The sequence below is a fragment of the Callospermophilus lateralis genome, chromosome 17 (assembly GCF_048772815.1).
Source record: "Callospermophilus lateralis isolate mCalLat2 chromosome 17, mCalLat2.hap1, whole genome shotgun sequence".
NCBI lineage: Eukaryota > Metazoa > Chordata > Mammalia > Rodentia > Sciuridae > Callospermophilus > Callospermophilus lateralis.
In genome coordinates, this window is record NC_135321.1 from 25229686 (window position 1) to 25253785 (window position 24100).

At 34.8% G+C, this 24100-nt stretch overlaps 1 protein-coding gene across 7 annotated transcripts in view; it reads left to right on the top strand.

Moving 5' to 3' along the window:
* Positions 1–24100, top strand: part of Smad2 (SMAD family member 2) — an 88048-nt gene that overhangs the window by 20881 nt on the left and 43067 nt on the right. For all 7 annotated transcript variants that reach the window (XM_076837340.2, XM_076837341.2, XM_076837339.2 and 4 more), the window contains one exon: positions 8084–8370. In XM_076837340.2, the coding sequence (XP_076693455.1) occupies positions 8135–8370 (236 nt within the window). In that variant the 5' untranslated portion in view covers positions 8084–8134. The remainder of the gene's footprint in view (positions 1–8083; positions 8371–24100) is intronic.

Here is a 24100-nt window from a genome sequence, read left to right on the forward strand (position 1 = left end):
TTAAACCTACTTAATGAAATCTTTAATTTCTTATACTATATTTTTCATTTCTAGCATTTTCCTGTGGACTTATATTATAGCTTTACTGTCTGTGACGAAATTCTCTTTCGCTGTGCATGTTGTCCATCACTTTCATTGAATCTTTTAGTGCTTTTATTATAGTTATCTTAAAGTCTGTGTCTGATAATTCCCACATCTGTGCCTTCTCTGATCTGAGTGTATTAATAATTTCATTTTTGACTATGTTTATTACTTCCTATGTTATAATTTTTCATTGAATGTTGAACATTTATATAAAAACAGCAGCGATTAAAGTAAATATTACCTCTAGAAAATAGCCCTGTGTTTCTCAGGTTAGTCTGATAGAACATGGGCTAAGTGGATAAGGTGTGTAGTTGAACTCGTTTTGGCCTTTGTTGCAACTTTAGTTAAATTTAGTTTGAGAAGACTTTATTTTCTGCAAGGTTTGCTGTCTGTGTGTGATTTTTAAAACCTTTTTTTTTTTTTTTTTTTGGTTTGGTTACTCAGTTTCTGAGCCACCAGCTTTCTGGACTATGGGAGAATTGCTTGCTTTGTATTCCAGCTGTCTGTTACTTGGTCTTTTTCAGGCAAGCTATCATGACTAGTGAGGTATTTTTCTACAAGTAATACCTTCCCAAGGGTTTGGCAGTTCAAAATTCAGGGTATCTGGGTGAGGTTTTTTTCTCCTTTCTGTACTGGCCTACCTCAACCTTTGAGAGTTGAATGTGAGGAGTTTATTGGATTGATTTCTCTCTTTCTTCTCCAGAGGGCAGATTCCTTACATTTTGGGGGACCTTAAGCTTTAAAAAGGAGCTCCTGCAGCTTTCTAGCCCTGTTCTTCAACCTTTGGCATACTTTGGCAAGCACTTAGTGACGGCCTGTGGGAGTGAAGGGGTAGATGAAGTTTGCTCTTTGAGATCTTGGAATTCTAATGTGTCAGTGTACATGTTGCCGCCAAAATTCATTACAGTGTAGACTGGTTGTTCCTTGCTCTCTGTGGAAAGGTTATTCCTCTTTTTAGTCAGTTCACCAGGAAAGAGACCATTCATGGGCCTCTCTTCTGTCGAGGTGTCATAGAATTTAGTTCCATTCAGATTACTTTGCCTCCTTAGCTGTTTGATGGTTCAAAGAAACCAAGATTTTGTGACATATCAGGCTGGTTTTGGTTGTTAGAATGAAAGTGACAATCTGTTGTAATTTTCTTTACATCCTGATCAGAGGAGTGAAACTCCACTCTTTGGAATATTTTAAAATATATACTCTGATAATATGTACCTGATACAATTTTTGTTTTTTCACTCTAGTCGTTTTCTATAGTATTTCTCAAGAGTTAGATTTTTAAATCTTAATTCTCCAATATTGTCTTCAAGTAGTAAGTGGTTTTATCTTTAACTTCAAAATTAAACTCATGCATGTTAAATTATTTGAACTTGTAGATTCCTCATGTGGAATATTTACCATTGAAATAAAATTAAGGAATTTTTCTAGATAGATTGCAGTAATTCTTTGTAGTTCAAGATTCTTAATAAAACAGCTAGAAAAGCCATGTAATTTACAAAAAGTAAGCATTTAAAGATAGAAAACTGGAAATAAAAATGATTAAAGTAAGTAAAATTCTGCATTCTTTTTTTATGGACACAGGATGAAGGGGGCCTTTGGGCTGGAACCTGGGGCTTAAGTAGTAAATTGAAATGTGACGGACCTTTAAAAAAAGGGAAAACCTTGAAATATAGTTGCTGAATTCAATAGTTCAACTGTGCAGAAAAGATGAATCAAATCTCAGAAAAGAAAATTGAGATTTCTTTTAGTCCTTTGACTTTTGAGATAAAGATTCGCTATGGGAGGGACCTTGAGAGCAATAGGTGAGAATTGGAAACCCTTGAGAAAGAGGTAAATACACACTAATGATTTTCATCTTACCCACTACTTTCTTCCCCCTCAAAATCCCTGTCAAATTCTGAAGCTGCTTAGACAAAGAAACTGAACATCTAAACCAAAAGTCTTGTATCTAAGTGGTAAGAAGATAAGGACCTGCTGCTATTCTTTGAGATGAAAGTTCTGCAGAACCTCACCCAATAACAGAAGCCAACCAGAGGTGGTGTTCATAACAATACTATAACCTAGCAGTATTCTATGATTCTAGCATTATAGAGGAAATAATAAAAATATATGCGTGAGATTGCAAAAAGTGAAGGATGAATAAAGAAATTAATCAAAAGTAACCACTAAAAGAAGAATGTGTAATAAGAGAATAGAGAGATTGAATAATATGAATAATTTTGATAAATTCAAAAGAAGACTAGAAAAATGCATCATTAAACATACAATCAAATTAGAACTTAAATAAAATGCAAATAGGCTAAATATTCCAAGTAAATGGCAAAAATTACCAGACTTAACAAATAGCAACACACCAACTGTTGCTTTTTATGAGAGGCACATCTTTTAAGTACTCGGAAAGGTTAAGAGAAAGTAGTAGGAAAAGATAAACCATTGAAATGCTAACTGAAGGAAAGAAGTTGTAGTTATACAAATTAGGCAAGATCTAATACTAGAAGCAGTAGTCATTAAAGAAAATCACATTTTATAACATTAGGGTGTTGATTTATCAGAGAGTTACCACAATCCTAAATCTGTATCCAATAACAGTTTGAACATCTATAAACCGAAGTAATTTTTTTGACTGCATTAGAAGGAGAAACAGACAAGTACACAATGATGTATTTGTGAGAATTTTGAGTATATTTCTCAAAAGTTGATACAAGAAGCAGGTACATAGAAGATATATACATTGTGGTCGATAGACTTGATGTAATCGTAATGTAGAACACTAGAAGAGTTAATGATGAATTAATACTCTTTACTCTTGTAGTGGACATAGTACCAGAATTTACAGTATCATGGATCATTAACAAAACCTCAACAAGTTTCATTGAATTTTAATAATTGTGTTCTTTGAAGAAAGTATATAATACTAGAAAAATATGTAGCCTTAAATTTATGCAGTAGAAAAGAAAATGCTTTCTTAAAGTTTATAGAAAAAGAATAGCACAACAAACTTAAAGACAGTAGAAGTAAGGGAATAATGAAGATAAGCAGAAATTAATGAATAGAAAATAATCCTACCATAAAAAATAACAAAGCTAAAAAAAGTGTTATTAGTGTAATTGATAATAAACTAGCAATACTGATTAGAAGGGAAGAAATCGGGGGAGAGAATAAAATTTTCAAATATTAGGAATGATAAAGGATACATGTCTATAGATCCTGTAGTCATTAATTAATGCAAGGAATTTATGAACAATTTTCTATCAGTAATATGGGATAGGGAGACTAAAGCAGGAGTATTGAGTAGTCAAGTCTTAACCAATCAATAGTAAGAGACACTGTCCTTAAGGTTTGTTGAGTCCTTTGAAAGGTGGCTACTATGAGTTGAGTTGTCTTATAGGTGGTAAGTACTGAGCAGATTTTAAATTTGTAGATAATTTAGCCGAAAACGGGGTTAGAGCTAGTGAATCATTTTGATCCTGTCTAATGGACTTATTGTCAGGTGCAACTGGCCTTGTTAACTTTGTAAGGACCTTAAGCTTTCATGGTGGTTATTTTTAGGTCTCTACATTCATTATCTACATATAATGAGCAGTGCAGAATATCATGGTGATTAAGAACTTATTCCTCTGACATCATACTGTTTGATTCAAATCCTAGCATTGGTACTGAAGAGTTGTGTGATCCTGATGTGTTAGCCAAATTGTCCCTTGAACTTCTGACACCTTTGTTTCTCTCTAATCACTTACAGCTTCTACCATCTGGTTGATAACTCCTTCATACATATTATTTTTTCCTGAGTGTAACTTTCCCTGAACACTCTCTGTGTTACCGCTTAGCTGTTAGATCTTGAGATCTTTGTTTCTACTTGCTTATTGGGCATAACTATCAGGAAGTTTCATTGGTACACCAAACTTAGTTTAACTAAAATTAAATTTAGTGTTCTAGCATTTGTATCTTGTTCAGTTGTATTTTTTTTTTTTTAATTTATTTCTTGGTTTTAGATTGACACGATATCTATATTTATGTGGTGCTGAGGATCGAACCCAGCTCCTCATGTATACTAGGTGGGCACTCTACCTCTGAGCAACAACCCGAGTCCCTCAGTTGTATTTTCATTTAAACTTTTGTTCAAGCAAGAATCTGCAGTTTTTAACTTTTTCTTCCACATTAGGTAATTTTATTTTCCCAGTATCTGTTCTTTCCTTTTGTTTATTATCATTCTCTGAAGGTTGATCTCTTCTGCCCTTTCTCCCCCATCCTTGCTGGGCCAGTTTTTTTGCCATAAAGGACTTCTCTTCCTTGCATTCTTCCCAGCCCATAGCACAAAAGTATAGGTAAAAAACACATAGCAGATTTGGGAACAAATAGGTAAATACAGGCATAATAAATGTGCAAAATAAAAATTTGTTGAGTTTAAAAAGGAATGAATAAATGGCCAAGCAGACTTAAAGGAAGTTCAGGTGTCTCATCAGTCATCTGGGAAATGTTTTCTGATGCCTGTGGCAAAAGTTAGGTATTTACCAGGTGTGGTGGTTCATGTCTTTTGTTCCAGCAGCTTGGGAGTCTGAGGCAGGAGGACTACTTGGGCCCAGGAGGTTTGAGGCCAGTCTGGGAAATATTGAGATGCTGTTTCAGAAAAGAAACAAAAAATTGAGTTGTTTCTTTGTGTACCTGTAATTGGCATTACATTACATTCTCTTAGGTTATCATGTGTACTTTAATCACGGTAATCTTCTTCACTGTTCTTGACCATCCCCTGCAGAGGGGTTATTATTATTCATTCCCTGTGGTTTAGTACTTTGTGGGTTTCATTTTGGATTCTTACTCCAACCAATTGTAAAATAAAAGTTTTGAAACAGGCAAATTTGGGGTTATAGATGATTCCAGGCAATGATAATGATTAGGGAAGAAATTCTTAGTAGATGGGTACTATTTATACAGAGGTAAAATGACGGTATCTGAGATTTGCTTTGTTTAATAAAATTATGATAGAACCACATTTTAACCATTTTAATAAGAGAGAGAAGCAGTGCTGTTTGAAAAAGTATATAATATTATGTGTAAAAATGATTTCCAACATAGTCTCTTTTTTAAAATAATTTTTTTAGTTATTGATGGACCTTTATTTTATTTGTTCACATGTTGTTCTGAGAATTGAACCCAGTGCCTCACACATGCTAGGCAAGCACTCTACTACTGAGCCACAGCCCCCAGCATAGTCTTTTTAAAGACTTTTACATTATTTTAACTTCCATACATCTTTTTCAGGAATGACATACTCAGTTAAAAAAGTATAGTCCGTGAACCAAGAAAGATGAAGATGAGGTATTAAGAAATAGGAGCTTTGCCAGGTGTCGTGGCGCATGCCTGTAATCCCAGAGGCTGGAGAGGCTTGAGGCAGGAGGATCGAGAATTCACAGCCATCCTCCGCAAAGCAAAAGTGAGGTGCTAAGCAACTCAGTAAGACCCTGTCTCTAAATAAAATACAAAATAGGGCTGGGGATATGGCTCCATGGTTAAGTGTCCCTGAGTTCAATCACTGCCTCCCCTACTCTCCCTCGCCCCTCCTGCCCACCCCCCCAATAAAAGAAAATAAATAGAAGCTTCAAGACTATTGTGGTGGCCCATGTCTGTAATCCCAGTGACTTGGGAGGCTGAGGCAGGAGGATCACAGTTCAAAGCCAGCCTCAGCAACTTAGGCCCTAAGCAACTTAAGAAGACCCTGTCTCAAAATAAAAAAAAATAATAAATTAAAAAGGGCTGGGGAGTGGCTCATAGTTAAGTGCCCTTGTTTTCAATCCCAAAGAAAGAGGGGAGGGGGATTTCGGCCCTGAGAGAGGTGAAGGAAGTTCCTAGAACAGTAATACCACAGGTCAGAGGACTGTCAGTTCAGTTTGCAGTGGGAAGATATAGGACTCTAAGTGTGAGAGAGGGCTATGTGAATATAAGAAAGCTAGTCAATTTTTGATGCATTATGACTGGAAAATTTGAGGGACTGGAAGAGTGGGAAGAATTTGTGGTAGGTGTATAGAAAACAAAATGAGTTAATTATGGAGAAAAAAGTTGTATGATATCAAGTTACAATATTATATGCATGATTATATAATTACATTTGTAAGATAATTGTTTTCATGATAGGAGAAAGGAACGTGGTATAAGGGAGCTAAGTTATTTTTTATAGGAAAATCACTAGATAATACCTAAACTTGATATTTTAAGACTGTTACTTAAATGTAATATCAAAAGTAGAGTGAAAGCTGAAAGATTTTAAAGAATTCACTTTGATGTAAAGAGAAACTATATTTGTGATGTCAAACTATATTTGACTTTAATCACTTTGTACATTGTTAGTTAGATGAAAATGAAAATATATGTTATAAAAAGACTGAGGTACAGGTAGCAAGGATTTTCACCCATCTTGTAGGCTGTTTGTTCACGCTCTTGATTGTTTCTTTGCTATTATGAAGCTTTTTAGTTTGATACCATCCCTTTTATTGATTTTTGATTTTACCTCTTGCACTTTAGGGGTCTTGTTAAGGAAGTCGGTTATATACAAGTAAACAGATGTTGGTGAGGTTGTAGGGGGAAGGGTATACTCATACATTGTTGGTGGGACTGTAAATTAATGCAGTCACTCTGGAAAGCAGTATGATGGAGATGCCTCAAAAAACTAGGAATGAAACCACCATTTGATCTAGTTATACCACTCCTCAGTGTCTATCCAAAGGAGTTAAAATCAGCATCCTACAGTGATGCAGCCACATCAATGTTCATAGCAGCACAGTTCACAGTAACTAAGTTATGGAACCAACCTAGTTGCCCATCAACAGATGAATGGATAAAAAAATGTGGTATATATACACAATGGAATATTACACATAAAAAAGAATGACTTCATGACATATGCCAGTTAATGGATGGATCTGGAGACTATCATGCTAAGTGAAAAAAGCCAATCCCCCAAAATAAAAGGTTGAATGTTTTCTCTGATATGTGGATGCTAACCCACAGTAAGCGGGTAGGGAGAGAATAGAAATTCAGTGAATCAGGCCAAGGGGAATGAAGGGAAGAGAAGGAAGTTGGAAATCTCTCTGGAATGAATCTGACATAACTCATGAGTGTACTACGGTGAATCTCACCACTGTGTATATCTACAAAACTGGGAATCTTAATTGGAATAAGATATATTCCACACTTGTGTAAATATATCAAAATATATTTTTTTATGAATGACCGTAGAATCTATAAAAATAGATTCTACGGTCATTCATAAAAAAACCCAATTAGAAAAGACTGAGACTGAATTAAAGGTCCTATCAAGGGATTTTTTTTTCTTCATAGACTACCTTTCTTTCTTTTGATTTATTTCACATGCATTACATGATGAATTTTTTTCTTACACTTTTAGGGGTTTTTTTATAATATTTATGAAAATTTAAAGCTTTGGGGAAAGTGGGGTTGTACATTTTTAATGTATGTTGTTAAGTTCTTTAAAAATAGATTGAAGGGGCTGGGGCTATTGCTCAGTGGTAGAGTACTTGCCTAGCATGCGTGGGGCACTGGGTTCGATTCTCAGCACCACATATAAGTAAAATAAAGGTCCATTGACAACTAAAAAAACATTTTAAAAAAACAAAAACAAAACCAGATTGAAATCCTAAAAGTGAAAAGGCTTGTTTTTGGTGAACATCTTTTAATAATTGACATTATTAAGAGTTATGAGTAAAGTAGTGATAATAATGATAAAATTGTTCAAAGCACTGATAGGTTTTACTTGCAAAATTACATTTGCCTGAGACTTGAGTCCTTGTAACATTGTCTTGTTTGTCACCACAATTCATTTAAATTAGTAAAGACAACATTTTCATGGACAGTGAAGAAAACTTAAGGAAATCTGTGTGAAAAGTAATAATCTGAATTTGTATCTCTTTGTAGTTTGCTAAAATACATTGTAATCATTTCTTGATTTTAAAGTTGATCTTGAAATTGTCCTTTCAATGTCTTTTTCTAGGATAGATTCACAAGACTATTTTCCTAGTGTGGAGCTACCTTGGGTAAGAGTATGTCGTCCATCTTGCCTTTCACTCCGCCAGTGGTGAAGAGACTGCTGGGATGGAAGAAATCTGCTGGTGGGTCTGGAGGAGCAGGAGGAGGAGAGCAGAATGGACAGGAAGAAAAGTGGTGTGAGAAAGCAGTGAAAAGTCTGGTGAAGAAGCTAAAGAAAACAGGACGATTAGATGAGCTTGAGAAAGCTATCACCACTCAAAATTGTAATACTAAATGTGTTACCATACCAAGGTAAGTGTTGTAGATCTGAAGTTTGATGGTCTCTTGTTGAAAATTGCTTTTGGGAACCTGAAGGAAAGTTATTGAATTTTCATTCAAGTTACTGAATTTTTGTCAAGTCACCTCTAAATAGTGATTATTAAAATATGACTGTTTTTAACCTGTCATATTTTATTTTACTTGTGAAGTCTCTTTATTTTACAAATCATTTTCTTGAACAGTGAGGTTTAGTCATACAAGACTTAAGATATGTAGTAAATTTTCATTGCCTAAATTTGTGTGATATCCTCATTTCTGTGGTTGGATATTTGAATAAAGATTCAAAGCTCTTTGTATTTCTAGCAAATGATAACTGATAGTTTTCTCCTCCCTTGGTCAAAACTTTAGTCAGTAAAGAGTTAAAGGAGGCTGCTGACTTTTTAAATGAATTTTATATAGTTTTTGCTTGAGTTGCAACATTCCTGCCAAGAAAGAACAGTGTATGAGGCAGCTCCTTAAATGTTGTATGTAATAATAAGACTTCGTCTTGAAGTCTTTTATATTGGAAAAACCTATTACTTAAAAGGTTGAGGTTTTGAATGTAAATTTAATCATTTACAAATAAGTACCACTGTTAGAAGTTGTTGTTGTTGTTGTTGTTTTAATTAAGTGGCAGGTATTTTAAAAATGTTTCAATACTTTATATAGTTTTTTTGTGTGTGTCAAAAATATAAAATTTTCTAAAATGATTGTTTTCAGTGTCATGCGTGAGCATATAGTGTGTGAAACTTTTCTACTTGACTTGCTTCCAGTGAGCTTTGAGAAATATACTCCTGATGCTTGTAGATAATAAATCCCAGTAACACCAGCCTGTCTGCTTGCAGATGCTCACGGTAGACTATTTTCCTGCCTTGTTTGGTTGACTAACTGTCCATTGCTTCTTCTTTACTTGTTTCATGTATATCTTATATAAGTCATTGGTCTTGGTTTATTCTTCTGTTTTACAAATGCTTATGGATAGTCTGCTGAATGCAAGGCACTGTTTCCAGTCACTGGGGATACAGTAATGAACAAAACACATCCCTTCCCTCCTAGGGGACAGATACACACACTAAACGAGTGAACAAATTAATATAATTTGAACATGGTAATGAGGGCAAAGAAGACAGTATGTGCAATGTGATATGATAGAGAATGCCTAAGGGATTGTAAAACTGCCTTGGCTGGATGGTGGTGCGTAAGCTGAGCTCTGAGGAGCAGCCGCTCCTTGAGGAAGTCTTCTAGGCAGAGGAAAGAGCCTGAGTAAAGACCCTCTTGTGGGAAATAGCTTTTTGTATTAAAGATTTTAAAAGGAAGTGGAGTGTAAAACTTGGAAAGAGTTTGATCATATAGGGAGTTCAGATGTTGGTCTAAATAGAGAAGGCAACTAAAAATTTCTTAATAGATTTTAATCTTTTTTTAAAGAATTTCAGCAGTTAGCAGTTCCTTTTTAACCAAAATCACTGATCCCTGGAGATAAATGCTGGGGGTGGGATATGTGTAGTGAGGTGGATGGAAGCAGGCAATTAGGATGATGGTGGAGGCTGGACTGGCATGGCTGTACTACCACTAAATGAATGGATTTGGCAGGTAATTTGGAAGCCGAGCTGACAGGACTTGATGGTGAATTGCCTAAGAATGAATCTGGTTGTATTTGCTCAGTGTTCATTGCGTAGGTGATGGTCATTCACCATTCACATATTAAATGCCCACTTCATGACTGATATCATTTTCCTCACCAAACTCAAATTTGCTCTTGAATTGCTTGCCTTCTGGTAAGGGAAATAAACTTTAAAAAAGAAATCTTCTGAGTTTTGGTAGGTGTCATAAAAGAAAAATGCTCAGGGAGTTATGTACAGAGGAGGCTTGGGAAGCTTGCCTTCTGGGAGAATATTGTGCCTGAGTTGAATCTATATGGTGTAGAGGCAGAATTAGTCAGGAGAAGCCTTTTGGCTCAAGTGTGTCACTGTAATTGTGGAAGTAGGGGGAGTTGGTGAAAGTTTCTCAGCAAACAGGTGTCCTTAGAATGTCAGTGAGGAGCAGCAGATGGCAGAGATGACTCTAAAAGATAGTTAGGAATCCCAGCAGGCGTGCTAGGAAGTTTACACTCAATCTGAATGGGATTGGTGGGGGTGGAGTCATTGGAATCTTAGGTCCAGAAAGCCCAGAAGTCAGATTAATTTAATACAGCATCAGACTGTAGTGAAAAAATGGATTCTGATACAGTCACAAGGGGAAGTGATAGGAGCCCAGTAAGTGGATTGTCACCTCATCAAAAGGAGATGGAGTGTGGTTTTGCACATCTTCATCCAAGGCTTGTATTGCCATTGTGTGATGAGTTTCACAGAGGAGCTCGAGAATAGAGCTTTTTTTAAGGAGATACAGCAGGTCGTGAGTGGCCTGATGGTTACAAGTGACTATAGGTGTATATATGCTATGGAAATCACTCTAGGTTCATTAAGTTTTCTTATTTTCTGTTCTTTTTATAGCTCTGGGGATTTCTTTTCATATTTTTTAAAAATAGTTTTTAGTTGTAGATGGACCCAGTAGCTTTCTGTATTTTTATGTGGTGCTGAGGATTGAACCCAGTGCCTCACGTGCAAGGGAAGTGCTCTACCACTGAGCTTCAGCCCCAAGCCCATCTTTTCATATTTTTATACCTTCTTTATTATTAGACTTTTTTTTTCCCTCTAGCCTTTTATCTGATAAATGAAAGTGAAGTGATGGCTGTTCATTACCAAAAAGCTTTTTTTTTTTTTTTTTGAAATTTAGAAGCTTGTTTATCTCCTTTGATGTGTGTTGGTGTTTTTTAAAATGTAGATTTGTTAGAGTTAATTGTAGTCTGTCAAAAACTGTTAGCTTGCCCTAAGGTGTAGTCATTCACGTCTATAATTCCAGCTTCTTGGGATGCCAAGGCAAGAGAATCACAAGTTCAAAGCCAGCCTAGGCAACTTAGACCTTGTGTCAAAATAAATAGGCTGAGGATGGAACTCGGTGGTAGAGAACTTGCCTGGCATGTGGGAGGCCTTGCATTCTGGTGATTGAACTGCTTTTCCTCCTTTCCATCCCGTTAATTGCTGTGTCTTACAACTTTTTAATAGAACAGTTATTATTTATTTCTTAACCACTAAATAATATTCTTAAACAGAATACATTTTTAGATGACTTTTAGGCAACTCTTACATATGTAGAATATAAAAAAGATGGGTAGTGGGAGGGGGAAAATTTTTTTTTTATGGGTAAGTCCAAACCTTAGTTTAAACAAAACTATTTAAAATGGATTACAAAAATGGATTTGGTGAAGCTCATTTACTTAAAATTACAAGGTGATTATAAAATTCATTAAAATTGTATAAGTCTAAAAATATATTCAGTTGATGAAGAACACAAGAAATCAATTAATGGATTTAAAAAATAACAAGTGTTTTCAGCTAAAATACTTGTTTAGTGGTACTAAATACTCTTTTAGTGGTTTCCTCCCTTGTGCCCTCTGCCCCACTAATATTAGGGTGGGATTAAAGGTAGAGCCCAGAGATCTTGCTATTAACTTTAAGCTCCCCCCATTCCCCTTACCTAATTACTCTGCTGCCTCTGGAGGTTTGGAAGCTGTAGTTAGATATATATCACTACTGCTTCCTTCCTGCCATTGTGTTTGGTGACACAAAGCATTTCAGTGGTAGAACTTAGCTAACTATGTAAGGTGCAGTGGACTCAATAACATAAGGTTTCATGAAGCTTTTCCATTTCAGTATTTTTAAGACTGAGGAAAAGGGAGCCAACTTATTTATAAAATCAGAATGGTAGTTGATATTTAGTAAAGAATCAGACATAAGAAAAAAAAATGCCTTTCAAAACATATTAGTTACAATAATGCAAAATCAAAACTTGTTAGGGATGGAGTTGTATAAAAATTTAAAGCATGTTACTCTGGGGCCTAAATACAGTTTTATAATTACTGTACATTATAGAAATATAGAGTTTATCATTTTCATAAACTATTACAGGGGCTTTCCTAAGGTGATTCTTTGAGCATGTAGACACTTTTTATCTTTTATCTTAAGGAATCAGACATATTGGTCGACGATTTCTGATATTCTTTCAGTATTGTATGCAATAGCAAATTATTACCAAACAAACTCTTCACCCAATCCTGACCCTTAGTTTTCTTAACTAATAATAAGGAAAACTTAGCCCAATTCATTTAATACCACGGTTAAACAAGAATAGTAAAAGAAAAATTTCTACCAATCTCACTTGTATAAATAGATGCAAAAGTTTTAACTGTCAGAAGCTGTGATTTGGTGGTTTATGAAAAAACCAAAAACATAACTAGATGAAGTTTATTGCCAGCTTTCAAAGTTGATTCAACTGCAAGAAATCTATTAATATAAGGTGCTGTATTCATATTTTAGAACATAATGATCTTGAATCTAGAAGGTTTTAATCATTATTCATGTTAAAAATCAGAAATAGGAATTTTCTTAGTTTGATAAAGATACATCTAAAAATATTACTCTTAATCATGGAACTTGAGTGAGAAATATGCCAAATTGTTAACAGTGGTTATTTATGGATCACCTCAGAAAGTGATAGCCTATAGTTTTCCCCTAATATTTATATGTAAAAGCATGTCTTGTTTTAATTCCAGCACAATTAAATTTTTATATAGAATTAGGGGCATTTTGATTTTTGTCAACTTAAGATAAAGCTTTTTAATTCTTATATTCTTTGAAGTCAGTTTTTCTGTTAAAGGACAATTCTGTTTCCATTTTCTTAGTGTCATTTTAAAAAATACGTATGAGTATTTTTGCCTTCAAAAAAATTATTTACTTAAAAATATAAAATAGTGTGTGTACATGATGGGAAAATCAGCCACAGAAGATATAGTAGGAAAATAAGTATTGTTCTTATCCCTGTTCTCTTGTCACCCAGTTTTTTCTTCTCAGTCATAGCTAGCTTGTAGTATTACTGATGTCTCATGTGCCCTTCCAGGATGATTTTTTTAAAAATATTTTTTAGTTGCTAATAGATCTTTATTTTTTTAATACGTGGTGCTGAGAATCAAACCCAGTGCTCACACAAACTAGGAACGTGCGCTACCACTGAGCCCCAGCCCCAGCCCCCAGGATGATTCTTTTTAATACTGTCGTTGACATTTGGATGTTGTTTTGTGTCTCCTAAACTTCAAAACTGCAAGATTATAGTAACTTTATGCAGATAGTCAACTTTTTTATTTCTGACTTTATATTTTTATCCTTTTACTTAGCAAGATAAAAAGAAATAGTTACAGAGAATTTTTTTTGAACTTAAACTATGATATTCTTCAGATTCTCTTAAGCTAGTTTTCATTTTGAAAAGAGGTTCATTCTGTCTCCCTGTCTTTCATGCATAGATGTGGGGTGTGAGTGTGTGTGTGTGTGTGTGTGTGTGTGTGTGTGTTAGAGAGAGAGAGAGAGAGAGAGAATGAATATACATATATGGAGAGTTATGATGGTGGAAGCTTGGAATCTGAAATTTGAAAATCTGCTTTGAGTCAGCTTCCTCAGTACTGATGAGTAGATCCTAGGGATGTGACTGAACTACTTACCATTTCCTCATATGTACAAGGCAGTGTTATATGAGTACTTGCACAGTACTACTTTTAGGTCCATTGAAATAATGCAAATCACATTTATAAGCTATAAAGCAGTGTCACCATGAATAGACTATTTGAAATATTCATAGATAATTCATGTCTTCATTTTCCTTTCATTTTTCCCAAGAGAATGCATGTTAACTTGTAGGCATTAAATTGTATTGTCTACCTTGCTTTAGAACAAGTTTCTGCCAGGCAGCATTGTGTTATGCATAATTGGGTTTATTCAGATATAGAACATTTACTTACAAAGTCAGCAATGACACTTCATAAATGCAGATCAGAACTTTGAGGTTTGAGTAATGGGTACCTTTTATTACCTTGGCATCCGATTTTTTATGTTCTGTATGCTTTGTAAGTGGTGAGAACACCTCTGATTAGGTCAGGAGTCCTTTGAAAGGCACTTTGAGACCCTTGACCTTTATGTGGAATCTACATTTATAGTTATTAGGCTCTTTGAGGTGGGTCCTGCTCCAGGAGCCTGGTATTCAAACCTATTTTGTGTATATGTTACATTCTTATAAGGAACATTTTTCTCACTCACCTTGTTGGTAAAAATATCTACCTGCCTAGGATCTTTGTTTCTTTATAAAATTACTGATTTATACCCAAATTATACAATCTCTCCAATTTTAATTTTGAACACCTGATTCAAAATGTTATGTTTTTACTTTTCTTGTTCCGTTAATTTAATGCCCTGGCTTTGGGGAAGATAACTCAACCTACCTAAAATAAGAGTCACAACCAGTTTTTGTTTTCTCAGTATCTTCAATCTGTTTCCATCTTTGACTGGGACCATTACAACTTGCCCACACCATTCCTATGTGACTGTATTCTGGACAACATTTAACCATGCTGTTTACTCCTTCCCATCTCGTAATGAAGTATTTCCAGGCCCTTGTGGTCTGACATGAGCCACTGACAACACCAGTAATTGTACCAGCATTCACAGCCCCTGAAGTAGTACCATACGTGGACTGTAGAGAGGTGACGTAATAGTAAAATATTAATTTGGGATATCCTACAGTCTTTAAATTTCCTCGTATTCTTGGCCTAAAATTAAAATGTCTCTTTTGCTCTGTTCTGTGAATTCCTTTTTTCCCCCCTCTTTAAATATGGGTATTTTCTGTTGACCTACCTTTAAGTTTATGGTTCATATATTTGTTGACCTGTCTTTGAATGTATTGATTCTTTGTACTTTATCCAGTCTGCTGTCAAATCCACTTAGTAAGTCCTTAATTTCAGATTTTTTTTTTCAATTTTAGTTTGTTTCTCTGATAATAAATAGATCTCTCTTAATTCTCTGTCCATTTTGTCTACTTTCCTGAATTTTCTTTAGTATATTTGTGGTAATTACTGTTTAGTCTGTGTGTCAACTGTAATAATCTGGATTATTTTTGGTCTACTTCTATTATTATTGGTTCCTTCTTTTGATTATCAGTTATATTTTCCTTCCTCTTCATATGTCGTTTGAGTGAATGCTGTATATTGCATACAGTATATAAAGCTCACATATAAAGGAATGATAAATGCTGCAAATGATGCTTTTTCAAGAGTCTTTTGGTCACCTTAATCTAATCAGGGATTGAATTAGGGTGAGGCTGGGTTACCATTTTAATTTGACTGAGTCTAACACTGGCTTATGCCTCTTCTGCAAACAGTGCTCTTATTGGATTTTGGTTGAAAACCTGGCAGATTAACACCTAATCCCTCAAACACTGGGGAAATATACTATTACCCTTTTCATAGTTTGAGTTTGACTCTATAGCCTTACCTTTGAAATCTGATAAACATCTTGAAGAGGGAGAGACTCATGTGATTGTCAGTGGTTCCATTGTGTTCTTTTCCTCAGTGGGTTTATTCCTTCCAGACCTCTTGTGATTCTTAGCCTGTACCTAAAATTTGCAAATGACCACAGGGGAGGAAATGGTAGGCGGTTGTTTGTTCATCCAGAAACTCTTCTTTCATTTCAGTTATAGTTCATCTGAACTAAACTTGGATTGTTCACTGTTGTCTTCATACAGTTTTCTTCTTCTTTTCCATCTGTGTTGGCCTGTTGTGACCTGCTGTGTCTTACCTGGAAATAGAACTGTAACACAATGTTAAAATGGGAAGTCCTCTTGGTATTTACTCAGAGACCCCAAATCTGAGAACAGTTGGTTACTTGTAACCTACTTTTAAAAGGAATGGTGAGCCAGGTGCGGTGGTGCACGCCTGTAATCCCAGTGGCTTGGGAGGCTGAGACAGGAGCATCAAGGGTTCAAAGCCAGCCTCAGCAAAAAGCAAGGTGCTAAGCAACTTAGTGAGATGAGACCTTGTCTCTAAATAAAATACAAAATAGGGCTGAGGATATGGCTCAGTGGTTGAGTGCCCCTGAGTTCAATCCCTGCCCCCCGCCCCCCCAAAAAAGGAATGGTGATTCCTCAGGACTTGGAGAAAGGATTTTCTGAGACAAGCATTGCTGCATTTAAATCCATCATATTTAGACTGTATAAATAAAATATGAAATCAAGATATGAGGAGAACCCTATAGTGAGAACTTCCTTGAAGAGAGTAGTATATTCATGCCATTTCCCTTTTCCTTCATCCAAGTGGAAGGTCTTTGGGAAAACGTCTCAGGTTTGACATGTGTTTTAGGAGGTTTGAGAGATTTTACATAGACGAACTGAATTCTGTCTTAAAAAGCAAAAGACCGCCTGGAGCCCAGTATCAATAGAGTGAAAAAAAGGCACGATGGGGAAGGTTTGCCTTATCAGAGTTTATGGATCAAAGATGAATTATCCCATGTTAGTATGATAGTTGTCTTGAGAGGAACAAGAGGCTGAATCTGGTTTGCAGGTCATATTGATCCAGACAGAGCAGCCTAAGAAGTTACTGCATCTGGAGTGAACTGGAAGGAATCAACATCTGGGCGTTTGACCTCCGCGGTACTCCATCCCTATGTTCTTGTCATATCAGACCCCCTCTTCCTGCTACGCAGGAACCTAGTTTTTTTTTTTTTTCCCCCCCAACACCTAGAGGGGTAGAGTGGAATGAGTGAAATTAAATGAGACAATAAAGTTTTGACTTAGATTAAGCTGAATTTTTAATTTCTGAAGGGAGATTTATTGTAAATAAATATATCTGGACATGACTGGAAAAACCTTTGTGATCTTTGAGATTTTTATGCAGAAAGGAGGAAAGCAGTGATATGGGACAGCGGAGGGAGAGAATGCTTTGGGCCCAGCTTGCTTCATGTGTTGTCTACATACTCCTTTTGAAAATTTATGATTTCAAATTTAGTGACTGCTAGAGACAGGGAGAATGTATTAGGGGAATGGAGGGATGTGGTGTGCACCTGCCTGAAATCTATGCTGTTTTATAAAACAAAATCGTTTTTTCCTTAACCCAGAATATTTGACTACGATTACCTGTTATCCAGTGGTGGCTTATTTTCAAAAAGACTATTTTAAACTAGAATTTTCTTCCATTGCTATCATTTTTCCTCCTGAAAGTGTTAGGTTAGTCTTTATTCTCAAAATCCAGCCTGACTTTTAGCTCTGCCTTTGGGTTATTACAGGAAGCACTGTGAAATGGTTATCTTGAGGTTCTTAGGAAGCTTTGCTCATTAATAATGCTTAAATTAGATCTGAAAAAGGTAAGGTTTCTGATTAAATTCCCCACCTAGTCTTTTTTTTTAGAACTTTTTTTTTTTTTTTTTTATCTTTATGGCTTTATATGTATGTAAGAGAATAAAATTTCTCTAGTTTGCTAGGCCTGTAGGGAGCAGGGGTTGTGAAGGAAGGTTATTTTTCTGTTGATGATATGAAAGTCTGGAGTTGTATACTGAACAGAAGTTTATAATGAAAAATAATTTAAGTAATTTAAAAAGGGGTTTTACTCATGTAATATGTTAGTGTACATTACATATGTAATTTATGAAATTTCTATTTGTAAAAGCATTTTGTTTATTTCAAGGCACTACACAAGTTAGTTTTTATTTTGTGGGGTGCTAAGTTAAAAAATTATTTTCATATTATAAAACCATTTCTTTACAACCAAATTCAAGCATTACAAAAATGTATAACTTAAAATGATGAAGGACTGGTGATGTAGTTCATTGGTAGAGCACTTGCTTAGCATATATGAGGCCTTGGGTTCACATCATAGCACTTAAAGAAAAAAATAAATAAACCCTTGAATTTTATAGGATCGCATTCTATATTACAATCCTCATTTGTATTTTATGTATATTCCAGATTTTTATGCATTTCTATCAGGATTTTTGTCATTTAGGGTGCTATTTTTTAATTGTTAAAATATATATATGAAAATAAGTTTAGAATTCCACAAGCTATATTATTAAATAAATGTCTTTGATTCTTTTTTAGTGTTAGCTTTTTTTTTTTTTAAAGTAAAAATTACTATTTTTCTCAAGTCTTACCAACCACTTTTAGAATTGATATTTTAATCTTTTCAATGCAGGGAGTGTTTTATGTTCATGGAATATATTTGTTGAGTTGATAAAAATATTTAGCAGGATCTCAGGTAGTGTTTTCAATGTAACATGTGAAAGTAGAGGTGAAAATTACCAGGAAAGGTTTTTCCAATCATCCCTCATGTACCCATTTTCCTTCTGTGAAGGGCTGTGTCCAAACCAAAGAGGAGTATGAGAGGACTGTGACTGGAAGTTTTCTCCCCTGTTTTAATTTGGAATAGGTGCCACCCACTAACTTATGCAAAGAAATATTCTTTTATGAGACAATACCTCTTATAGTGAAATCTTTAGTTTTTATAATTAAGCATATTTCATAAATGTTTTACATATCTGGTTTACTAGACCAATATCATTGTTTTAGTTTTGACTTTCTGTGTTTATGTTTGCTTTTTCTTTTTAGAAGCTACACAACGGATAGAACAGTATTAGTACTTAAGAATGCACCCTCTGTTCCTGCCTTTTGCTAGCTGTATGACCTTAAACATGTTACTTTATCTCCGTGCTTCTAGTACCTCATGTATCAGATCATGGGATTGTTGGTAGATGAAATGATTTGAAACCTGTGCTTCGGACATTATAAATATTTAGTAATTTTGAACTGTATGTGGGAAGGACTCCTCCTACCCTCAAGATTTAATTTTGATGGGAGACTGAAGTTGCCATCCACACATGCACTGAGAGTTCAGAAAAGGTTCATTAATCACATAATAAGGCTTTCTGGGAAGAGCAGGACAGGCTCCCAAGTTGTTCCAAATATGAATTGAGGGATCAGTAATAGGACAGTGGCTTGGGTTGGATGTTAATTAGGGAATGGATTTGGAGGCCGGGGTTACTGTTCTTGCACTTGTACATGTGCCAAGGCTTACCAGGACCAGAGGTAATGCCTTCCTTTTCTTATTAACTTGCCCAAATTTGAGGCAGAAGAGGGAATGGTTTAATTTGAAAGCTATCAGCAATCATATATCAAAAATACAGTGAGATTTCTTGTTAAATTGAAGCAGGATAAATAGAAAGAAAACCACACTTACTTAGTTAATGAAGAGAAAATCTTAGAGCAGCCAGTACAGAATGACATGTAACCTACAGAAGAACAAAGAAATGATTGACTTGTGGCTTCATTAAAAGAAGTGAAGCCAGGAGATTGTAGAATGACATCTCTAAAATGCTGACTTGGAAAAGTCATCACAATAAATGTGTATCTACTTAATTAAAGATGTTCAAAATACATGCAGTGAAACTTGGTACAGTTAATGGGATACAATCTCAAATTCATGTTCAAGTTAGAGAGTTCAATTAGACCTCCCCTCTAAAAAAAAAATTAATACAGACATAGAAGTTCTAAGTTAACATTATTAACCATTCATTTGATATTTATGGAATACTAAGCAGACACAATCTTTTTAAGTGTTCATGGTAAACTCACCAAGAAAGACTTGATGAGGCTCAAATCTTGAGTTTTAGATCCAAGTGCACTGGGTATGTTCTCTGCCAACAATAGAGTGAAATTAGAAATTAATGTCAATAAGACATCGGTAAAGAGTTGGAAATTAACACAGTTGTTTGACTCATGGTATTTAGGAAGAAAATCACGAAGGAAATTAGAGTACATTTCAAACTAAGTGATAATGAAAATAAAACATATCAAACATGTGCAATGCAACTAAAACAGTGATGAACAAGAAATTTACACCTTTAAAAATTTTACTAGAAAAGAAAAAAAGTTTACCTAAGATTTCATGTAAGTAACTTGGGGAAAAGAAGTGAAAAGTAGAAGGAAGAAAAAACAAAAGTAATAGCAAAAATAGTGAACAGATGAGGGACAGTTAGAATAATTAACAAAGCCAAAATTCTGTTTGTGATGGCATGATTATTTATGTAGGTTCTTTGGGAAGCTAAACCCAATTAGATTGATCAAGAAAAACAAAGCAAAAGAGCCCTCAAGCACAAATTACCTGTATCAGCCATGAAGGAAGGGTTTTCACGTTGGGTCCTATAGGCATTAAAAGGATGACAAGTTATTTATAAATATCTGTAAATCATGAAATTTGATGACTACATGTAATGATGAAATTATGTGGCTAAACTAGTGTATGCAAGAAGAAGTGGAAAATCTGTATGACCTTATAAGAGTTAAAGAAGTGAATTATTAATCAGAATCTTTCCCACAAAGAAAATTTTAGGCCCAAGCATTTTTACTGGTAGATTCAGACTTGAGGGACTGGGGTCAGAACTCAGTGGTAGAGCATTTGCTTAGCATAGGTGAGGTCCTGGGTTCAATCCCCAACACTACCAAAAAAAAAAAAAAAAAAGATTTACTCTACTTCAGATAGATACACAGGCACATATCTCCTGGATGTCGGTGCCTTGTCTGTAGTCTTCAGCTACTTCAGGAGGCTGAGGCAGCCATGAGCCCCAGGATTTGGAGGCCTGCCTGATGAACGTATAGACCCCATCTCAAATGAGAACAAAAGCAAACAAAACAGATAGTTAAAAAGAAATGCCAGCAGTCACATAGACGTTCAGGGAAAAATGAAAGCTGTTTTATGAGGTCAAAATAGCCTGATAGCAAAACTTGACAATGATGGCTTTAAAAGAAGAAAAATCACAGTTTAATATTTGTCATGAACATAGATGAAAAATTGTTAAAATATGCTCTAGTGATGTACGAAGAGAGAAGTACATTATGATTGGGGTTTATCCCAACAATGCAGTTAGTTTATAACTTTTAAAAATTAATTTAACAAATTGGATTAGTGGAGAAAAACCATGAGAGCACCATACAATTTGAGAAAATTCCACATCCATTCGTGATAAACTCAGCAAATGTGATATGTTCAGACTTCCTCCTCTGACAAAAGGATAAAAAAAAAACCAACAAATAAGAATATACTTACCTAAAAAAATACCATGTTTTCCCTAAGAATAAGAAATAAGATAAGGATTCACTCTCTTGTCTTTAGTTCATTATTATAGTGTAGGACTTAACTAGTGCAGTAAGTGAAGAAAATAAAATGTAGAAAGCATAAAGATCTGAAAGAATCTATCAAAATTCTGTTTGTGATGACATGATTATTTATGTAGGAAATCCTAAGGAATCTATTAATACAACACTAAAGCAAATGAGCAAATTTAGAAAGACCATACTTTATAGGTTAAATGTCTGAAAGTCAATACTATTTTTATTAGTACTGGCAAACAAATGGAAGCAATACTGAGAAAACATTTCTAGGAATAGTAGCATTAATACAGCTAAAATATCTAGGAATAAACCTTTTTTTAAATATTCAAAATCTCTATATGAAATCCCAAACCCTTGCTAAAAGAAATTTAAGACAAAACTAAGAGGGAGTTCTGATTTTTGTACAGATAGGCATCTTTTCACCAAACTGACACTCAAATAACAAACTGCACTAAGTTTAAAAGGCATAAGGTACCAAAGAAATAAAAATAGCATATTTTAGAGGGATTTGACAACTAGAAGAAGGGAATGGCATGGTGGATTTTGTTTTTATGGCTTTTATCCACAGTGTCCCTGGTAACTGAAAGTTCAGTTCAAAACCCACTGACATTCTGGCCTGAAGAACCAGAGGTTACAGTTTGGGATAACCACTGCTACTGAACAGTAAGAGAATTTCAGTCAAGAGAGAGCTACAGAAGGAGAGTCCTAGATTCTACTTAGAAATTTTGGAATCACTGGCTGACCTCTAAACTCACGCGTTTGGGGTAAACTTAGGATAGCCCTACTAAGACTGATTCAAAAAAAACTGGTTTAAATTACCCAAAGACAAGTTTGTGATTTGAGTCCTACTAAGCTAATTACTAATTTAAGCCAAAAATCAAAACTTATTGTAAGAATTTAACAAAAGCCCTTTATCACAAAATTCACAAGGTCAATTACTCAGCCAGCATATGAAGAAAAATGAAAATATGATCCTTTCTTAGGAGGAGGTCAGTGGAGAACCAACCATAATACAACCCACATGTCGAAACTATCAGATAAAAAATTGGCAAAATGATACATAATTTTTGTGAGTTGGGAAACTCAGTAGGTTAGAGTGTTAAATACTTGACTTCAAGACATCCAGTGTGATACTGGCATTAAAACAAGTAGATATGACATAAAATAGATGAAACTTATGGGTATTTAATTTTTTTCAACAGAGATATAGGGAAAGGTTTGAACAAAGAGTACTAGAATAGTTGGATATCTGTAAGGAATGATCCTGTCCCCACCAATCCAAAGAATTTATTCCAGATGGATCAGTTCTCATGCAGAAGCTAGAACTATAAAGCTTGTGTAAGAAAATACAGTAAGGAAATGGAGAAGTGTGCAGTAGTATTAGCCATCAGGAAAATGCAAATTGAAACCACATGGAAATAGCATTGCATAACCCCTAGAATCTAGTTAAATGGACTGATTACATCAAATGTTGGTAAGATGTTGACAAAGTAGGAGTTCTTGCATAGTGAGGGAGGGAATATAAAAAGTGCTTCCACTCTGGAGAAAGATCTGTTTGCTTATTTTAACACAAAACAGGCTTCTACCCGGTGTCTCAAGAATTTTACTTAGAATACAGATATTTACCCAAGAGAAATGAAAGCATATGTCCACAAGAAGACATGTATTTACTTGAATATTTATAACAAATTTATTCACTATAGTTATAGCCTGGTAACAGGTTAGACGTCCATCAATTAAAGAATGACTAAACAAATTGTGGTCTGTTCATATAATGGATAACCGTGCACTAAAAGGAATGAACTACTGTGATATACATTAGCATGGATGAATCTCAAACACCATGCCGAGTCAAACAGACTCCAAAGAATATATAGTACATAATTCCATTTCTGTGACATTCTATAAGATGCTAAACCTATAGTAAAAAAAAAAAAAAATCAGGCCAGTGGTTACTTTTGCGGATAGATGGCAGGATGACCGAAAAGGGCATGGGTGATGAGGATCTTAACAGGATTGATAGTTACACAGTTTATACACTTGATATAATTTTAAAAGGTAAGATTTATGTTTCATATTGTAAAACATACCTCAAGAGAACAATGAACTCCAATTAATAGGCCTTTGAAGTGTCTACAATGTTATTTTTAATGTATCAAAACTAAGGTTGTTGGATACATAGAGGGAAAGTTCGATGTACAGTAAAGCAAATAAAACAAATATTAATTATAGAATCTTGCTGATGAGTATGTGTGCTTTTACATCTTTTACAACTTTTTACAGATGTTTGAAAAGTTTTGAATTGCAAAAATGGGCACAAGATACTTATTTCTCTAGCCATCCAGGAAGTTGACATAAATATTTTGAGATGGTTGGAACTTTTTTTGAGCCCCCCCTCAAAAAAAATGTTTGTTTGATTCTTAGAAATAAACTCTGTGAGGCTTTACTTGGTGTTTTATGATAGAATGGGTTGTTAAAATTCTTACATAGGTCTCTTTTTTTCATGAATATTGAAGACATTAGAATAAAGGTATTCCTGACACATCTGGACATAGATTTGAACTTTTTTCATTGTGTTATTATTGATTAGGGAGATTCAGCTTTGCATATTCTTTAAAATTCCATTTTGTGTGTTTTCTTGTAAAATCATGTA